This window comes from Narcine bancroftii, chromosome 1 (genome assembly GCF_036971445.1).
Source record: "Narcine bancroftii isolate sNarBan1 chromosome 1, sNarBan1.hap1, whole genome shotgun sequence".
Lineage (NCBI taxonomy): Eukaryota > Metazoa > Chordata > Chondrichthyes > Torpediniformes > Narcinidae > Narcine > Narcine bancroftii.
This window is the reverse complement of record NC_091469.1, coordinates 474,136,350-474,157,848: the sequence shown is the minus strand read 5'-3', so window position 1 is coordinate 474,157,848 and position 21,499 is coordinate 474,136,350. Positions and strand designations below refer to the sequence as shown.

At 43.4% G+C, this 21,499-nt stretch overlaps 1 protein-coding gene across 4 annotated transcripts in view; it reads left to right on the top strand.

The window, feature by feature from the left end:
- The window catches only part of dpp6a (dipeptidyl-peptidase 6a), an 810,473-nt gene extending 793,767 nt beyond the window's left edge, over positions 1 to 16,706 (top strand). For 2 of the 4 annotated variants that reach the window (XM_069914792.1, XM_069914791.1), the window contains exons 25-26: positions 6,666 to 6,739; positions 9,780 to 16,706. In XM_069914792.1, the coding sequence (XP_069770893.1) occupies positions 6,666 to 6,739; positions 9,780 to 9,926 (221 nt within the window). In that variant the 3' untranslated portion in view covers positions 9,927 to 16,706. The remainder of the gene's footprint in view (positions 1 to 6,665; positions 6,740 to 9,779) is intronic. The other 2 variants (XM_069914794.1, XM_069914793.1) reach the window with 2 other exon arrangements.
- The last annotated feature ends 4,793 nt before the right edge of the window (positions 16,707 to 21,499 follow it).

The following is a 21,499-nucleotide window of genomic DNA, read 5'->3' as shown; positions in this document are numbered from 1 at the left end:
ATACCATTTAGATAATAATCCTCTTTCCTGTTCTTACCTTCAAAGTGGATAACCTCGGATTTATCCACATAATATTGCATCTGCCACATCTTGGCCCACTCGCCTAACTTGTCCAAATCACTCTGTACCCTCCTAGCATCCTCCACGCAGCTAACCCCGCTACCCAACTACATGTCGTCTGCAAATTTTGAGATATTGCTATCTATTCCAACATCTAAGTCATTGATATATATTCTAAACAACTGTGGCCCCAGCACGGAGCCCTGTGCTGTAATGTTCTATGGGAGAGGTATGGAGGGCAATGGACTGGAGGCAGGTCAGTGGGATGAGGCAAAAAATATTGGTTTGGTACAGACTAGAAGGGCCGAAGAGGACTGTTTCTGTGCTGGAATGTTCTGTTGTTGAGGTATGGAGGGCTATGGACTGGGTGCAGGTCAGTGGGACTAGGCAATAAAAATGTAACTGCATTGCACTAACCACTACACTAACCATCCTGCCCTTTTTGGAGGAACTCGGGAGGCCAGGCAGCATCTATGGATGGAATGGTCAGTCAATGTTACAGATCGAGACTAGAGGGAAGCAGGTGTTGTTACCCAAATAAAAGGTAAAATAAGTTGGAAAGCAGCCAAGAGGTAATAGGACTAGTTGTGAGAGTTGGTGGTAGAAATTATGGGGAGGGGGTGAATGCTAGAGAGAAGGGGACTTTTATTTTACAAGTAAAGACTTAGGTGAAGGTTACCAAAAATTAGAGAAATCACTGTTCATGCCATTAGGTTTAAGACTGTCCAGGAGGAATACAATGTGTTTCTTAAAGTTTCTGTTTAGCCTCCCTTTGAATATGTCTGAAGCTGAGGACAGACATAGAACATAGAATATCACAGCACAGTACAAGCTCTTCAGCCCACGATGTTGTACCATCCTGTATAAACCTATGCCAAAAACTAAACCTTTCCTACCTCTATTTCTCTTTCATCCGTGGGCTAAGTAAGAAGCTATCATATTTTGATTATCTCTATCAGCGGCCAGTGCTGTCTATACAGTCTCAGTCAATTATCTATGACAGCAATTCCAATTACAACTTTTAACATGATATTTTTGGAAGATTCTTGCTTTAAGAATGCAACTATTCCCCGTTATACGGGCTGAGTTCCGTTCTGATCGACCAGTCGTATCTCGAAATGGACTTATGTTAGCATGGCATGTCATCCCCACAATGATCCCTCTGCCCTGCCCTCTCCTGACAACATTCTTTTATCCTGAGAACTGAGAGAGATGCTGTGATGTACACAATGCTGGGATATCGCCTGATGGTCACTGTTGTAGGCCCACAGCCATTAGCACTGGTGGACATGGGGAAATTAAAATCGTTGGCTACTGTAAGCTCAAGTTTAGGGTGGCACAGTTAGCATAGCGGTTAGTGCACCTACAACCTGTGTTCGAATCCAGTGCTGTCTGTAAGGAGTTTGTATGTTCTCCCCATGTCTGCATAGGTTTCCTCCGAGTGCTCCTGTTTCCTCCCAACCTTCAAATTGTATGAGAGGTACGGGCTCGTGGATCCGGAATGCCCTGTTACAGTGCTATACATCCAAATTTAATTTAAACATTCAGAAATCTAATTTTCAAATTTAGATTAAAAAATAAATAAAATTTAGGCCCACAAATGGAGCCTAGGTTTCCACTCTGCAACACCTCGTGGTTGTTTACAATGAGGTTTATACATTCTACCTACAATATGACCATAGGATCGTAGAACATTACAATACAGAAATAAGCCCTTCGGCCCATCTAGTCAGTACCAAACTATTATTCTGCCTTATCCCTTTGTTCTGCACCTGGATCATAGACTTCCTTACCCCAGCCACTGACCCATATATCCAAATTTTTCTTGGCTGTCAAAAGTTGAGCCCACATTCGCCACTTCATCTGGCAGCCTGTGTATATCCATGTGGGTTTCTCCTGGTGCTGTGCTTTTGTCCAACATCCCAATGATATGTAGGTTGGTAGGTTAATTGGCCACTGTAAATTTCCCCCATTGGGGGAAATTTTGTGGACAGGGGTTTGAATCCCCTTCTGTCTGTAAGGAGTTTGTACATTACAACATGTTTCTGGTGTAGGTCAATCAGGTGTAATTCGACTGCATGGGCACGTGGGCCGAAATTGCCTGTTACTGTGCTGTATGTATAAATTTTTTTTTTAAATAAATTTTTAGCGTAAAATTTAGGAGGTCAACTATTACACGCTTGCCACTTTTGACCATGGTAAGTACCATAGTAGTGTGTAGGGAGCTCGGATGGGCGGGCGGGAGGCTGGGAGCTGTGGAAAGTCCATGTTCAGGGCGTCGGGAGCTGTCTGGATGCCATGAACACGTTTCTGGTGGCGGGAAAGCAGATGGGCGGGCAGGGAGCTCAGATGAGCAGACAACCAGCTGGGTCATATAGTAAGTCCATGTTCAAGGCATTGGGAGCTCGGATGGGCGGACAACTAGCCGGGTTGGGTGGTAAGTCCGCGTTTGGGACATCAGGAGGTCAGATGGGCAGGCAGGCAACCAGAGCCTAGGTGAGAGTCTGCGGTAATGGCGTTGGGAGTGCAGACGGGAAGGTAGCCCAGCCATTGGGAGCTTGGATAGGTGGGAGGTCAGAGCCTAGGCGAGGTGTTGGAAGATCGGTAGGTTGGCAGCCGGTGCCTGGTTGAGAGTCTGTGGTGGGAGCATCAGGAGCTCACATGGGCAGGTGGCCAGGGCATCACAGCTCAGATAGGTGGGCAGCTGGGACGAGAAACCGCATTCAGGGGGTCAGAAGCTCAGATGGGTGGGTGGCAAGGGCCAAAAATAGAGGGGATGGTCAATATTTAAATGGTATCAACTGGTACAAGTAGATGAGTGATGAGATATGCTAGAAAAATGGGAAGAATTTAATGGGATTAATATAAATAGATTCACCATATGGGTTACTTTTGGATGCTCTACTCTCTATGAGCGAGTCAAAACATGAATTGATCATTGTAAATTACTCCTAGTGGCAGGAATTGTTGGGAATGTCAGAAAAACTAAGGGGGAATAGTGCAGGAATCAGTATTAATGCATATTGAATGTTTGGCTCGAGGGCCAAGGAACGTGTTTCTATGCTGTGTTTTTATTCCTTTCAGTACAGAACATTAAGATGTGATCATTGGTGAAGTCGATTTCTGAATTTGTTTTTTTATTGGAGGGAGGATCTGGGCACTTAATACCCTTCCCTTGTTGGCTGGAAGCAGTTAGTGATGAGTTTTCACCTTGAAATGCTGCTGTCCTTCCAGTGAAGGTAATTCTCATATTAATATCCAAGTGATGCTTCCAAGTCCGGAAAGAGAAGTGCACCTGGCCGTGTTTGTTCTTGCAGTGATTTGCAAGGGTTGACGGGGGATATTTTTCATAATGAGGGTGTCCATAATAAGGGGCAGAGCTTCTGACCCCCTGAATGCACTTGTCCAGGTTTAAGATGGGTGGATGTAGCTCATTCAATAACCACAAGCAGATGCAAAGCAAGTGATTAAAGGCTTTAATATTCAGAAATATCAGGCATGTCCCTCCATGCTGCTGGTCCAGATCCAAGGCTGGTATGGAGGGATGAGACTAGGAAAATCAGCCTTTATTGGGTATCTTACAGGGTGGAGTTACAGGGATGGCGATGGTCCAGCCTGTACAATCCAGTGAGGTCACACCTGCACTACTGTGTTCCGCCACATTCACCCCTTTCTTTTAGATGAACTCCGGCGGGGTGAAGCGGGGTAGTTTCCATCATCACCGATCAGGCAGTCTACAACAGTACACAGATTCAGCTGGTCCGGTGGCTTTATCTGCCACTGCGAACGCTGCAGCACCAGTTGTGTCATCATTGGCTCCTGTGGAACGGGAGACATGCTTGGCAGGTTGAATGTCCAGGGGACTGAACTGTGTCAGTGTGAATAGGTTCTGGGGAGGGGGGGGGGGGGGGTTGGTGGACTTGGTTGTAAAGTGAATGATGGCCTGAGGGGCCATGGTGGTGGGCTCGAGTAATCATTTGTCAGGCCGGTCCCTGGGATCGGCTGGTCACTGACAAGGGCTTCTGGGTGCACCTCTCATGCCAGGGCCGCTGCTCGAACTAGTTCCCGGACAGACACCCTGCTTTCCCGCCCATCCAGGTACTGTACATGGGCGTACTGAGAGTTTGCAAGCAGGAGGTGAATTTTCTCTATTAGCGGGACTGCCTTGTGGGTCCTAATGTGCTTGCAGAGAAGCACCAGCCCTGGGATCGTCAGCCTGGGTGTATAAAACTCAGTGCTCCCCATGTTGAACAGGTAGCTCGAGGTGCAGCCTTTTATCTCAATGTCCATCATCGATCACGCCAGTTGGTGTGGCCTGATCTGGTCCAGCACAAAGGAAGACAAAGTCAACTCATTGTCAGAGTCACCGCTGCTGCAGTGTTGGGACACACTGGAGATCCTGAAAATGGCTGCCCCCATGGATTGCATGTGGTGGAGTCCAGAAGAGACATCAGACGTGACGTCATCCAATGTCATCGTCCTCCTGTTCCCACCATTCGGTTCTCAGCTTCTGGAAGTAATGCCGGAAGAGTGCGGTGCAGGTTGCGGTCTGCAGGTGGCGCTGCTGGAGGGGGTTCAAAGCAGCATACCTTTGCATAGTGCCCCTCCTCTGGGAGTTCGAACAGGTTGCGCTATGGGCCGGACAGTACTTCTGTGGGTATTTAACTTGGCCGCAGTTGTTGCACCTTGCATGCTCAGTGGCGGCAGTGGCCGTCAGGGGTCCTAAGTCCTAAGGTGGTGGTGCCTGTGCTCTCCACCTGGTGGCCACGTGGCTTGCTGAGGAGGTTTCCATGTTCTGGGCTGTCTCAAGCGATCGAGCCAGATGCACGACTTCCTAAAGGTTCTGATCACCCTTCCCCAGGAGCTCACTCACAGATATGGTTTGAACGGAAGCCGGCCACTCACCCGTCACGGATGAGTTCCTCATGATGGGCCACTGCTGTCACATCTTGACACCCACAGGCATGCCCCAGCTCCCTCTGGCCCTTATAAAATCGTCGACGGACTCACTCGGGCCCAGATGTCGGGTGACCAGTAGATAGCGAGCATTCATGGGGCACCATATTACTCCTGTAGTTGAGGCATTGCATCGTCGTACTTCTTGCAGTCCCATATTATTCATTATGCTTGGTGGCACACTGATGCAAAGAGCAGATCTTATGGCACCTCGTACAGGCCTTTAAGCAATGTAGCCTCATATCAAATTTGACAGAGGCCTCTGATTCCCTGGGTCTGGATCCCAGGGGTCGGTCTCCAGTTTCTCCACTCGGATCACCTTGTCCATGCCAAGTAATCAGGATATTAAATTGTAGCTCAATCAATAACCACAAGCAGACACAAAGCAAGTGATTAAAGGCTTTAATATCCTAAAGCCTCTGGCTGCTGGCCCGGATCCCAGGTTGGTATGGAGGGGATGAGTTTTTATTGGGTATCTTAAGTAGAGGAGTTACAGGGACAGCAACAGGCCAGCCTGTACAGTCGAGTAGCACACACCTGCACTACCATGGAATCTGAAGGAAGCTAAGAAAGAGTTACAAAACAGAACAATAAACACCATTGGTTTCACACCCCAAATCTCTGGGTGGCACCAGATAAGCACATTTTCCAGACATTTTGATGTTACTCTCATTATAAACTCAACATTTTATTTCTACTGTTAAACAGTACAATTGTGCACTTTCCATTGAACCAACTAAGTTTAAAGGGAAGGAGAAATTGAGCCCATTGAGTTTAGGGCAGTGCAGTTAGTGCAGTTGTTAGCACAACGCTGTTACAGTGGCGGCGACTTGGGTTCGAATACGGCGCTGTCTGTTAGTAGTAAAAACACAAACTGAAACTCATCAGGTTCAATTTCCTGCTCTGCCTGACGACATTTTCCTGGACTTTGATGAAGGGCTCAAGCCCAAAACGTTGGTTGTGTATTTTCATTTTTGCTATATAAAGGATACTCTTTGACCTGCTGAGTTTCTCCAGCTTTGTGTTTTTACTCAAGCCACAGCGTCTGCAGACGTTCGTGTTTTACCACTCTCTGTAAAGAGATTGTGCTTTCTCCAAGTGTCTGCGTAGGTTTCCTCCAGTTGCTCCAATTTCCTCCTACCCTTCAAGATGTACCAGAGTTATAGGTTAATTGAGTCTAATTGGATGGCACGGGCTTTTGGGGTGGAAGGGCCTGTTACCGTGCTGTATGTCTAAATTTACATTCACCAAGGGAGCAGGTAATTGAACCCATTGGGTTTAAAGGTAGCAGAAAATTGAGTTTCAGTTTGTAAGTTTCAGCTGAAACTTACAAACATCCCAGGCTACTGCTACAAACCTGCCCACATTCCTGACCACCAGTGTTCTGGACCTAAACTCTGCTCCAGACACAAGGACCAGCATGATCCCCACCCATAATGGAGTCGGGATTTTCTTGGCCATTCTCTCTTTTTGTTCTGGAAAATTTCAGCCATCTTATTTTTAGGTCTTCCTTTATGCTTGTTTTCATTTTGAATGCTGAGAACCCCGCCCTTTACATTCTCTCTCTCTCCATTCCACTGTTTCACCTCTCAGCCTTTTAAAGTTTGCTCTCCCTTTTCTAATCTCATAATTGTCTCTTTCTTTTACAGAAACTGTCCACTTCCAGCACACGGCAGACCTAATAACCCACTTAATCAATGCAAAGGCTAACTATTCTTTGCAGGTATTTTATCTTTGCGTGATTTGCAGACTTGCTGCTTTGTGTTGAAATGGATTCATTCCCCCGTCAGATGCCTTTGATAGGCTGTGTACCTGTACAATCCCTAGTCTGTCAATTACTGAGTTAGCCGAGGAGATATAGGAGAGACTGGAGTTGTTTCTCTTGGAGTGGAGATGGCAAGACAAAGTGTTTCAGAACTCCAACGGTCCGAGTAAATGAGAAGAAAGATTTCCATTGCTGGAGGACTGATATTGTCAGTGATTTATTGAACATTCCAGCAAGTATAGGCTCTTCGGCCCACAATGTTTTGACAATCTACATAACCCTATTCCTTTTCAATACCCTCTATTTTTCTTGCATTCATGTGTCTATTTAAGAGTCTTTTGAATGTCCCTATTGTACCAGCCTTCACTGGCAATGCATTCAAATTCCGATCTGATTTCAGGTTTATTGTCAGAGTACTTACGTAACATCACATACAACCCTGAGATTCTTTTATCTGCAGGGGAGGCAGAATTACCACTTATTGGCCATGCATGTAAACAAATATCCACATGTAAACAAATAAAGAAATGTAAACAAACTAACTGTGCAATACAGAGATTTTAAAAAATCAATTAAGTGCAAAACTAAGATTCCTTAAATGAGCCCCTGATTGAGTTTGTTGTTGAGGAGTCTGATGGTGGAGTGGGAGCAGCTGTTCCTGAACCCGGTGGGGCGACTCTTGTAGCACCGGTACCTCCTTCCTGATGGTAGCAGCGAGAACAGACCATGTGCTGTGTGATATGGACCTTTTATGACTGCTGCTGCTCTCTGATGGCAGCGTTCCCTGTAGATGTTCTCGATGGTGGGGAGGGTTTTGCCTGTGATGTCTTGGGCTGTGTCCACTACCTTTGGGAGGGCTTTACGCTCAGAGGTATTGGTGTCCCCAAACCAGACCATGATGCAGCTGGTCGGCACACTTTTCACCACACATCTCTAGAAATTTGCCAAGATTTCTGATGTAATTCCAAACCTCTGCAAACTCCTGAGAAAGTAGAGGTGCTTTCTTCACGATGCCATTATGATGTTGGGTCCAGGAAAGATCTTCTGAGATTGTGTCTCCCAAGAACTTAAAATTTGCTCACCCTCTCCAGACACCCACTCTTCTTCTTCTAACTATCCATCCCATAGCATGTTGATGGTTCCTTTCAGTCAGTTTGTGGGGTTTGATATGTGCGTCCTGGAGTGGCTGTACAGGCCGATCCTTAACAGGCATTGCGAGGATACCCCCCTCCTCATAAAGGAACAGCATGGGCGTGAATAGATTTAGGTTGAGTAGGGGTTTGCACAAGTCCAGACCCTCCCTCTCAACATCCCCTCCCGGGTCCAGTGGCATGGTAAGCTCCAAGACGGCTGAAGGAATGAACTTCTGCTGCAACGAATGGCCAGATCAACCTTCGATGCAAGGGAAGCCCTTTCCGGGCTTCACTGCATGTGTTTGCTAGATGGCCATTGGCCCTACTAGAGGGTTTGTCCGCCTTTTGACAGGTCTCGTTTTTCATCCTGCAGGGTGTCTAGCCACCCTCTGCACAAGGCAAGCCTGATGAGGGAGCCAGTTTAGTCACCGACCACCCGACCATGTGACAGGTAGTACTGGGTTACATAGTACCAGTAGCACTCAGATGAGTGACCAGACACCCACTACTCTCTGAGTAAAGAAACCTACCTCTGATTTCCCTTAAACTTTTCTCCACTAACTTTAAACTAATATCCTGTGATATTCATTGTTTTACCAATGAAACCAATCTCATTACACATCAGCGAATGGGTTGCATTTGGAATGCATGAAGTCTATAGAAGCAGAGCCCTAAATAGCTTTGAGAAGTGAGTCGGCTCTTCCTGTCCCCAGAAAGTAGTGGAAGTATAAGAGTCTATGGGGGATTGGGACTATTTATACCGCTGCTTGGTACAACTTGAATGGGACGGTTGGCCTTCTGCTGTATCCTAAATAACTTTGAGAAATGAGTCGGCTGTTCCCGTCCCCAGAAAGTAGAGGAAATATAAGAGTCGATGGGGGGATTGGGACTATTTATACCGCTGGTTGGTACAACTTGAATGGGACAGTTAGCCTCCTGCTGTATAGTTTATGATTCCTTGTGCACAACATGGCAAAGTGGGCTTGACAGGACAGATGGCTGGACTCCTGCTCCTATTTCTTATATATTCCTATGTTCATTTGAATCTACTTGTGGAAGTCCCTTGCTAAGCCCCTTCGCCTTCCCTCCTCCACTCCTTTCAATCATATCTTCAGCCAAATTAGCTCACCTGGTCCATCATTTTCTGAGATGGCTCTGTGTCAAACTTTGCTCATGTGTGTTCTGGCCAGCTGCATCACAGGGTGGCAGAGAAATGGATCGGAGGTCAATCCACGGGACCACAAGAGTGGCAGAGAGGATCACTAGAGCCTCCCTCCAACCCCATCGACGTGATCTACTGTGATCGTTGTCTGAAGAGGGCGCACAAAACTTTGAGGACCCCTTCCACCCTGCGCGCAGCATCTTTCAGCTGCACGTGTCTGGGAAGAGATACAGGAGGATCAGAGCCAGCGCCACCAGGCTGAGGAACAGCTTCTTCCCACAGGCAGTGAACGACCAAAGGAACTGCTCTCACTAACCATCTGAGACTCTCATATTTGCTAAATAATATTTATTTGTATATGTGAATACTTGTCCTGCATATGCCTTGTTTGTATGTGTGTTTTTTGTACCGAGGACTGGAGAACGCTGTTTCATCAGATTGTACTTGTACAATCAGATGACAATAAACTTGACTTTAGTTCCATAGAACATTACAGCACAGGAACGGGCCCTTTAGCCCCTCCTGACTGTGCCAAACTATTATTCAGCCTCATCCCAATAATCTGCACCTGGCCCATAGCTCATCCACGTCCCTACCCAAATATTTTCCTAAATGTCAAGAAATAGGACCTTTGGGGCATGTTTAACTGGCAGCTACAGATGAAGTTGAAGCCTCTTTTGTCATGTTATTTTCTCACCTGCAGATATACCCAGATGAGGGCCACTTCATGGAAAAACCATCAGTCAAGCAGCACCTGCACAAATCCATGGTCCGGTTCTTTGAGAAGTGCTTTAGTGTCCCTGACGATGCCCCATTACAAACAGAAGTGGAGGAGGAAGAGGATGATTAAACTTTTTACGCCGGGTGCCCCAAGCACAAGACATCTCTTTTATAGATACAACTGGTCTTCGTTTTTTTTCCAACACAGTGTTATGTATAGCATGTTACAAAAACTGAGAGCAGCTTCACTGATGTCACGGCTTCGTCATTGGAAAAGAATCCAGCATGAGAATCAAAGTCGGAGTGGCTAAGTGTTCCAATGTAACTGACCACCACACACCCCCCCACCACCCTCCAATAACCCCCACCCTCTCCTCACCAGCAAACAAAAACAGTGCTGCCAATTACTGTGGTAAGATGCGCGAAAATTACCCTTGATGGATGGCGGAGGAGAGGATTGAGGTCAGGTTGGCCAAGTGTTGCCCACGCTCGAAATCAATGATCTGTCAGGTTCACCTGGAAGTCGGCAGCAATGACAACAATGCCCGATACATCAAATTAAACTTAAATTTTAAATTTAAACAAACAGCAGGGTTACGGGCCATTTCAGCCCATGAGTCCATGCCGCCCAATTTACACCCAATTAACCTACACCCCTGGTACGTTTGGGACGGTGGAAGAAAACTGGAACCCTCGGGTACAACCCACACAAACACGGGGAGAACGTCCAAACTCCTTGCCGACAGCGCAGGACGACAAATAGCCTCGTTATTCATGACACAACCTTCAGGGCACAACAGCGACAAAGTGATTCGACTTGTAGGGGAACAGGCGTGATGTGAATTTTCCGCACTCAATCCTCAGGGGTGTAAGCTGACACATCCCCTCAGCAGCTGTTCCTGCTTGACTCTACCAGCCAATCCTCTTTCTTCAACTTAGTGTTTTGCATGACAACTTCCTCACCTCACCCCTTGTTGTCACTTCTCCACCTCTCTCTCTCTCCCTCCCTTGTATGACAGACACATCTCAATAAACTGCCACTATCCGTCCTCCTTCACCCCTCACTAGTTTACCAATCCCCCACTGTCCAAACTCTCCCACCCTGTTCTCATTATTCTGGCTGTACTTTTTTTGAAAATTTTAGTTTTAAATTTTTACAAAAACAAACATAATATCACATCTGAAAAAACCTATCCTTTTTAGTGTATTTACACTTTCTTTTCATATGTTTATATAGTCAGATGGGTTCAATGGTGGCTAGAATGCCAGAGAGTCATGGTGGATAACTGTCTGTCAGGATGGAGGCCTGTAACGAGCAGTGTGCCTCAGGGATCGGTGTTGGGTCCCTTGTTGTTTGTAATTTACAATATGAATTGGATGATGGAGTAGTAAATTGGGTTAGTCAATCCGGGTCCAGCGGGAAGTCTGTCCCATAATCCTAATTACAACAAAGGGTCTCACCTTCGCGCAAGTCCATGTGGAACGGACAAAGGTGCCTATTTCTAATGAAGTGCTCTGACCCGAAACATCGACCATTCTTTTTCTCCCACTGATGCTGAGTTCCTCCGGCAGATTGCTCTTTTTTTGTATGTTGTGCAAGGTATCAGCCAAGTCATGGGAACTCTCCATCCATTACCTCCATTCATGTGGTAGGCCATCTCTATTATGACAAATAATAAGTGTTTCCTGTCATTCCAAACCTTTGTACTCTTTGGTAACCAAGCCCACATTGCCTGAATGAATTGACCTCCCAACCCTCTTTCTTTAAACATGGCTGCTCCTTGTCCTGTTTATCCTATCATCGAGATTCCAACTTAATCCATCTCAGCAGTAACGAGGGAACCCAGCTCCAGCTGACGGTTGTCGAATCGTGTGCTGTTATTTCAATGAATGTATATTCCAATTGCACACTAAAGTGTGACAGAGTTCTGGACGTACTTCTAAGGTGTTTTTGTGCCAGTTTTTTTAAAGGCAGCCCATGCGTGCCAGCACAGCACTCAACCTGTGCGCTGTAGCGGGGGTTTGCGTTAAATGTGTGGTGAGAGTGGACGTGTTTAATTTCTTTGTGCTGTCATTTCAGGGTTACTTTCCCCCTCCTCCGTACTTTCTCACTGACTTGAGTGTCATTTCCTCAATTCTCCGAAGCCCCCGTGACCTTGGTTAAAAATCGCACTTGGGCATGTTCTGTTTCATTTCACAATTCTGCTGATCCTGTAAAGCTAAGATGCCGGAACTCCGAGAAATTAGGTTCCCACAAATGATTTGCCGCTGCTCAATACAATTTGGTGTTGACTAGTAAACAAGCAGACAAGATGGGTAACAGTGTTTATAAGTTGACCTAAAGAAAATAGAAAAAAAGAGCAGACATGTTTCAAATTTAAGCTTCAGTCGTTCTGCAGTCAGACCCCTGTAATGCAAAATTCAAGTAACTGCCCAAACAAACCCAAAATCACAGAAAGTAAATAGATAAAAAATATAGAAGTTTAAAATTTCCACTCTATTAGCAAGAAGAGTCATTCCGTTAAGATGGAACGATGAGTTCCCACCTGCACGTCATCAGTAATGATTAATCTGGAGAAAATTAGGCATAAATGTTAAAAAAAAATCAAGCTTTCTTTTGATGAGACTTGGGGCCCATTTATAGCTCATTTGACTAATGAGGTGCAAGGATGAATGTCACTGGCGTGCAGGTTTGGATCCCCTGAGGCCGCTTGCTTGTTCAGATTTAACGCTACATACAATATGAATTTCAACCTTGATTGCTGTGGGTTTGATTTATTTTTTCTCTTCATTTTTTCTTACTTGCCTCTTGCAAATATTAGTATGTATTATATGTTGTGATTTTTTTTTTTAAAAAGCATAAAATCATACAGCTCTAAAACAGTCCTTATGGCCCTCCTTGTCTGTGCTGATCACAGGGCATGTCTGGGTTTACCCCACCAGCCTGCAGTACGCCAGTGTCCTCGACTCCTTTTCTATCCAGATACCCAACTAAATGCCTTTTAAACATTGTGATAATAATGATCTTGATTTTATTGTCATACACACAAGTACAAGTGCACCTAAATTCTTACTTGCTGAGCTAAGCAGATACTTTTCTAGTTAAAAAATAATTCCAACAGCATTCATTAAATTATCCCAGTATGGAAAGAGATAATACATATAAAGGGTAAATGGATAATAAATATTCAAAGTAGTGTAAGAAAAAAGTGGTGTTTTGATAAGTCTTTTTGTGGTGCCTGAATAGTTTACAGTTCGGGTAGTGAGGGGTGGTAGCTGTTGGTTAAAAAAGAACTGTTCTTAAACCTGGAGGGATTGGTCTTCAGGCTTCTGTACCCTCTTGCTGACAGTGACAGTGGGAAGAGGTCATGACCAGGGTGATGTCAGTCCTTTATGACGTTGGCCGCCTCCTTGAGGCAGTGCCTCACTTGGATGACGTCAATGGACGGGAGGTTGGATCTGGCTATGTTTTGCTCCCTTCTGCATTCCTGGGCACTCAAATTACCAAACCAAGTCATGCTGCGACCAGTCAGTTGGCTCATATCTGCCTCCAATTCCTGCTCTGGCAGCTTGTTCCAAACATTCTCCGCCCCTCTGTGAAAGACTTAACTCCTCTCATCTTTTAAACCTGTGCCTTCTGGTTCTAGACTCTCCTTTCCTGGGATAAAGACTGTCCTGTATCCTATCTCTGGCCCCACTAATTGTGTAAACCCCTACTTGGGCTGCACAGTTAGTGTAGCAAATAGCACAATGCTGTTATAGCACCAGCGATCAGGTTTGAATCCTGCACTGTCTGTAAGGAGTTTGCATGTTCTCCCTGTATCTGAGTGCGTTTTCCCCGGGGTTCCAATTTCCTTCTGCTGTTTGAAATGTACCATGGGTTTTAGGTTAATCAGGTATAAATGGGTGGCACGAGCTCGTGGGCTGAACTGGCCTGTCACCATGCTGTATGTCTAAATTAAAATTGAAATTAAGAATGCCACACTGCCTGTAAGGAATGTGTACATTCTCCAGGGGCTCTGGTTTCCTCCCACCATTCAAAACATACCAGGGGTATAGGTCAATTGGGTGTAATTGGGCGGCACAGACTCATAGGCCGAAAGGGCCTGAAACAGTAGTATATTTAAATTTTAAATTTAAATTCACCCCTCAGTCACCCACATTCCACTGAGAATTAACTCAACCTATTTAATCTCTCCTTGTACAGTAACTACAGCCTTCTATTCTATGCAACATCTAGGTAAATCTCTTCTGCACTCTCTCTAATGCGACCACATCCTTCCTATACTGTGATTATCAGAAATGAACACAATGTGCAGTCTTAATCAATATTATGCCCAGATGCAGCATGACGTTCCTCAGTGTATGAGGGCACCCAAATGCTTGTCTTCAGTCCCCTATCCACCTGTGTCCCTATTTTCAGTGAGCCCCCCAAGGTCTCTCTCTCTACATCAATGCTCCGAAGATTTTGATGTTGTTCTTAATTTGGAACTTGAAAAATAAACAGGTGGGGAAATCTCTTTTAATTTAGTGGTCAGTGGATTAACAATGCAAATATTTCCTTTAAAATCACCTCCTTGGACGTTTCAAGTAGTTTGCCCATTGGTGTAGTAAATAGCCAAATGTTAAAAAGTGACAGCCGCGGGGAGCTGAAATTTTTCTCATTTTGTCATTGAAGATTATATAGATAATGTTGCAAATTTACTTTGAATGGGAGAAAGAATTATGAGGAGATATATTTGGTTAAGAATGCACCTGGAAATTGAAAAGAGTCAATAGGTGCAGGAGTAGCCCATTCAGCCCTTCGAACCAGCACCGTCATTCACTGTGATCATGGCTGATTATCCACAATCAGTACCCGTTCCTGCCTTCTCCCTATATCCCTTGGCTCCACTATCTTGAAGAGCTCTATCTAACTCATTCTTGAAAGCATCTGGAGAATTGGCCTCCACTCCCTTTTGAGGGAGAGCATTCACAAAGCAGTGAACATTTAGAAGGATAAGAGGTTTCTCTTCTGGGGACATTGCCTAGATTGGGCTCGTATTTCTGTTTGAGAGGTTAAGGGCCATCCTGGTTGAAGCAGTCAGTGATGCTGGTGGGAGTGATGGGGAATTTATTGTCGGAGGACATGCATGACATCACATACCACCCTGAGATTCTTTTTCCTGTGGGATGCAGGAGGTGGAGAAGAAGTTTGAACATTAGAGCCAGGCTGCTCAGTAGTGATGTGGGGAAATGAAACATTCAAGGGTCAGGATTGACTGACTGCAAGGATGGTGGAACAGAATCAGTGCCTTCAAAAGGGAATTGGAGGGAATGTAACAACACTGATTCACAAGGAGGCAATTTGGCCCATCAGATCCATACCCACACTCAGAGCCATCCCATTAGTCCCACACACTCAGTTTATTTCTCAGTAACCCCAAGAAATGTATTTCCTCTCACACATGCTCACAACCTCCCTTTTGATTCTTCTTGCCATTCGCCCGCACGAAGGGGTAATTTGGAGTGGCAATTAAACTAGTGACAGGTGTTGAAGGTGTGGGAGGAAACCGGAGCAGCTGGGGAGGAGGCCTACATGTTCATCGGGAGAAAGTGCCAACTCCACACTGAAGGTTCATATTGAGTCTAGGTCTCTGGAGATGTAAGGCAGCAGCGCTAACTGCTGTACCTCCAAGGCACCCAACTCACCAGTCTAAAGGGGAAGGACAAGGAAATGAGACTCTATTGAGTCATAGAGCATGGAACAGGCCCTTCAACCCAACTTGTCCATACAGACCCAGTTGATTTATTTTGTCCCATTTGACCTTTCATAACCCTTCCAATCCATATATCTGCCCAGCTGCTTCTTGAATGTTGTACCCACATCTATAGATTCCTCTGGCCACTCGTTCCAGTTACAGACTGCCCTCTGGAGAGCCAGAATGGATTTCATTGTCCGAACAGTCTCCTGAGCAGTAACTTCCATGCTCCTAAACCTGCTCCAGGGCATTAACAGATGGCTGCACCCAAACCTCATCTGTTCTGTTGATGGTCCATATCTGCAATGTGGGATCAACTCATGGCCGATATTCCTACAGGCCCCCAGCCCTCAAAGGCTGATTTCTTCCCCCTCCATTTCCTTCTCCATAGGGTAACAACCCTATGGAGGGGTTCACACATGGAGGCAAACACAGACCCATTCACGTCTCAACTCCCCCAATTTCAGACCTTAGTGCACAAAAGGAGGTTCTAGTGCACGCTTCACTGTCAATAATGAGGACGTGCCCACATTCCCATTTAAATGCTGTGTAAAAACCATTCTCAACCACCCCTCCCCACAACACAAAAATACATCAGGGATTGTATGTTGATTGGTACATATGGGGTCATGGGCTTGTGGGATCGAAAGGCCTGTTACTGTGCTGCATGTCTAAATTTTTTTTAAATCAGTTTCCTGTGTGAAGAAACCCCTTTGGTGATGGTGAACCCCCTCCCCAGTATCCCTTGGCATCGGCACACCCATGTGTGACATTCAAGTTAATATTCCAAAATAATCACTGACTATTCCTTCAGTATGGTGACCTCAGGTGCGTGTGGGACCTCAGAGGAAGATGGAACCAGACACATGAATGTAACAACAAAAATCCCACTGTTGCCATCAAAATGCGAACAAGTTACCATTGGACTACCAATGCTGCGCTACAACTTCATGGTTCTGCGACATTTACATTACGAACCCGTGTTATAAAACTTTTGCTGTCTAAGTATCAATAACTATACTATAGATGCATTTATACCATTGCTTTAAAACATCTCATTTTAATCAATGCTCTGTATGTAAAACTGTCTCACTGTACTCAGTGAGTTGAAAGTATCATTTCCTACCAAACTTACTAAATAAACAAGATTAAATTCTGAGATCCCTCAATTTGGAGGACTGGCTTCGATTTATTTCTGGCAAAGGATGTTTCATTTCACAGATGAGAGATTATTTCAACCAACTGGACATTTTGACATCTGAGGCACTTAACCAAACTGGAAGACCGAGGATGTGTAACTTTGACAGGAAGGGCAGAAATGATTCATCCCAATTCCTTCTTATGTGTGAAGAAGCACTGTTTCGTCACTGAGATTTTTGTGGAGAAGAGGTAACATCAATGGTGTTTGTTACTCAATATAAAGGTTGTACAGGGTGACATATTTGTTCCTTAGGAGTCTTGCAGGGTCCTGGAGTTAAACAAGAAATTCTGCAGATGCTGGGGTCGAGTGCATTGCACAAAAAGTGCTGGAGAAACTCAGCAGGTCACACGAGCATCCACAGAAAGTAAAAGAACATAATAAGAGCAGGGGTAGGTCATCCGGCCCATCAAGCCTGCTCCGCCATTCAATGTGATGACGGCTGGTCTGATGATAGACTCTTCTCCACCTATCTGCCTTTTCCCCATATCTCGATTTCCTTATTATGTAAAACTCTGTCCAACCTTGTCTTAAATATATTTCCTGAGGTACCCTCCACTCCTTCAATGGGCAGCGAATTCCGTAGTTTCACCACCCTTTGAGAAAAGCAGTTCCTCCTCATCTCTGTCCTAAATTAACTACCCTGAATCTTAAGGCTATGTCCCCTAGTTCTGGTCTCCCCCACCAATGGAAACAACACATCTCTATCTAATCTAGGCCTTTCATAATTTTATATGCTTCACTAAGATCCCCTCTCATTCTTATAAATTTCAGCAAGTACAGTCCCAGTCATTCAATCTCTCCTCATAGGCTAACCTGGTGAACCTCTCTGCACTACCTCAAAAGCCAGTACATCCTTCCTCAAGTAAGGAGACCAGAACTGCACGCTGTATTCCGGATGCCGTCTCACCAGTACCTTATGTAGTTGCAGCATAACCTTCCTGCTCTTAAATTCAATCTATCTAGCAATGAAGGCCAACATTCCATTTGCTTTTTGGACTGCACCAGCAAACCAACTTTTTTTGATTCATGCACAAGCACACCCAGTCCTTCTCCTCATCAGCATGCTGCAATCGCCTGCCGTTTAAATAATAATCTGAAAGAACCATTGAACAAGACAGCACAGAAACAAGCCAGCTTGGTCCTTCTAGTTTGTGGTGAACCATTTGTTTTAGCCTAGTCCCTAGCTCTCTGTACCTCTCCCATCCACATACTTGTCTAAATTTTTCTTATATGTTAAATTTGAGCCCCCATTCACCATTTCAGCTGGAAGTTCATTCCACACTCACACCTCTCTGTGTGTGAAGAAGTCCCCTCTTATGTTCCTCCTAAATGTTTCCCTTTCACTCTTGTTTAAATATTTTATTTAAAATTTTCTCCATACATGCAGTCATCTAAATTAATATAGTCACACAAATCGCAAAAAAAATCAAGTTACATACATGATGGTATTCACTCCCATCCCAAAAGCTTTCCTTCCCTAACTCCCCTCCCTCAAAATAATCATAGTCCAATATAAAAGATATTATAAATGTAGAAAAAGAGGGAAAAATATCAGGATTGCACAGAGATGTCATCTAACACACATAAATAAAAATTTTCATTATGCTGCAGGTCTAGAGGGACAGAATGGCATCATTACAAATTTAAGCCTAGTGTATGGGTGTATGGGTGCCAAGTTTTCAAAAAGCATAGACTATTTACTTCTCAAGCTATATGTAATTTTTACCAAAGGAATATAACTTTAAATTTCTGCATGCCTTCTTGGAATAGCTAAAGATTTATCCAATTTCCAAGTGACTGCAATTAATTTCCTCGCCACCGCTAACACTAATTTAACAAATTCCAATTGATATATTGATAGTTTTAGTTTAAGCCTTGTTCCTTCAATATTTCCCAATTAAAAATGAGTATGGACTTTGTGGATTTAAGGGGCCAAATTATAAGTTTCACTTATAGAATTAAAAAGGATGATATGAGAGAAATTGATCAATTAGAAAGAGAGGTAACAGATTTTGAAAAGGATCTTCAAAAATTGAGTGCTAAAGATAAATGTAGACAATTAATTAATAAAAAATTCAGATTAATACATTGCAAACATAAAATTGAGGAAGCAATGATGAGAACAAATCAAATATATTACAAATTAAGTAAGAGATCACATAAAGTATTAGCTTGGCAATTAAAGGCGGAACAGGCTTCAAGAACAATTAATGCAATTAATGCAATTACAAGCCTCAAGAAATAAATGAATCATTTAAAACATTTTATTTGAAAATATATAGTTCAGAATCTTTAAAAGACCAAAATAAATAGATAGTTATTTATCACAGATAATGTTCCTCATTTAAGTTTGGAACAGCAGACTGAGTTGAATGTTCCTTCTACAGAGGTAGAACTGTGGGATTCTATGGGTTTGCTACAGAGTAATAAATCTCTGGGAGAAGATGGATTTCTATATGAATTCTATAAAGAATTTAAAGACATATTAATTCCGATATTTATGCATAGATCAGTTGATGGAGACCCATACTCTCCCAGAATCATTTTCCATGGCAATAATTACAGTGATTCCTAAAAAAAGGTAGAGATCCTTTAAAACCCTCATCTTGTAGGCCGACTTCATTATTAAGTGCAGATTATAAAATTGTGGAAATTTTAGTAAATAGATTGACTAAATTCCTGCCTAAATTAATAAATATGGATCAAACAGGTTTTGTTAAAAAAAGAGGTAGTTGTCAGAAAATGTAACTAGATTACTTAGTTCATTTGGTCCAAAAAAGAGCTGATTTGAATGTGGCAGTGGCATTAGATGCAGAAAAAACAATCGATAGGTTGAAGTGGGATTTTTTGTTTAAGGTGTTCAAAAAATTTGAATGTGGATTGAAATTTGGAAATTGGATTAGAGCATTATGTGATGATCCTAATGCTAATGTAGTGACTAATGGACCTGCACTGTTTCAATTAGCTAGATCAAGTAGACAAGGATGCCCTTTATCCCCAGCTTTGTTTATTTTAGCAATAGAATCTCTTGCTCAAGCAATTCAAAGTGATTTGGAAATGAAAGGATTTAGGATAGGTCGAGAAGAACATAAAATTAATTTATTTGCGGATGATATTTTAATATATTTAACTGAACCTGAAACATCTTTATGAAAATTATATGTTCAGCTGGAAGAATATCTGAAAATTTGGGGTTATAAAATAAATTGGGATATAAGTGAAATTATGCCATTAATGGAAGGTGATACTCAATTTAAATGGCCGAAAGAGGTTATCAAATATAATACGCACAGATAATAATTTGAAAAATATATATAAATTGAATTATTAACTATTACAAAAATTGAGGAAGATTATTTTAAAAATGGATGAATTTACCTATAACTTTGGTGGGAAGGGTTAATTGTATTAAGAAGTGCCTCCTCATTTTCCAACTAAACATTTACCCTTTCACTCTTAACTCATGTCATCTGGTTTGTATCTCACCTAACCTCAGTGGAAAAAGCCTTACTACATTTAATCTGTTTACCCCCCCCCCCTTAATTTTAAATACCTCTATCAAATCTCCCTTCATTCTTCTACGCTTCAGGGAATAAACTCCTAACCTGTTTAACCTTTCCCTGATTCTCATTTCCTCAAGTCCTGGCAACATCCTCGTAAATCTTCTCTGCACTCTTTCTATCTTATTGATACCTTTCCTGTAGTTAGGTGACCAAAACTGCACACAATACTCCAAATTTGTCCTCACCAATGTCTTTTACAACTTTAACATAACATCCAACACCTGTACTCAATACTTTAATTTATGAAGCCTAATATGCCAAAAGCTCTCTTTTCAACCCTATCCACCTGCGATGCCACATTCAGGGAGTTATGTATCTGTATTCCCAATCCTTCTGTTTGACTGCACGCCTCAGTGCCTACCATTTACCATGTATGTCCTTTCTTGGTTTGTCCTTCCTAAATGCAACACCTCACACTTGTCTGCATTAAATTCCATCTGCCATTTTTCAGCCCATTTTTCCAGCTGGTCCAGATCCCTCTGCAAGCTTTGAAAACTTTCTTCGCTGTCTACAATGCCTCCAATCTTAATGTCATCTGCAAACTTGCTGATCAAATTTACCATATTATCATCCAGATTTTTGATACAGATGACGAACAAAAATGGTCCCAGCAACATTCCCTGAGGCACACCACTAGTCACAGTCCTCCGGTGTAAGAAGCAATCATTCACCCATTTCTCCTGTCCACTCATTGTTGATTCCAGTTCACTACTTCACTATGAATATCTAGCATCTGAACCTTCCTTGTCAAAGTTCATGTAGACAACATCGATAAGCTTTTCCTTCATCAATGTCCTGGTAACTCCTTGAAAAACTCTAGATGATTGGTTAAACATGATTCACCATTCACAAAGCCTAACCATTTTCTGGTTATCCAAATATTATATATCCAATCTCTTAGAACACCTTCCAATAATTTATGTCAGGCTCACCGACCTATAATTTCCAGGGTTTCTTTTGGAGCCTTTTTTAAACAACAGAACAGTAGATCTTCCATTCTTCCAACATGGATGATCTCACATTTGCCAACATAGTACTCCATCTTCCTGACCCTTGCCCACTCACTTAACCTATCTATATCTCTGCAGACTCTCTGAATCCTCTGCACAATTTCCTTTTCCACTCATTTTAGTGTCTGTGATAAATCAGTTACACCGTGATTGGCTGCTATTGACTAAATATGCCTTGTGAGACTGAT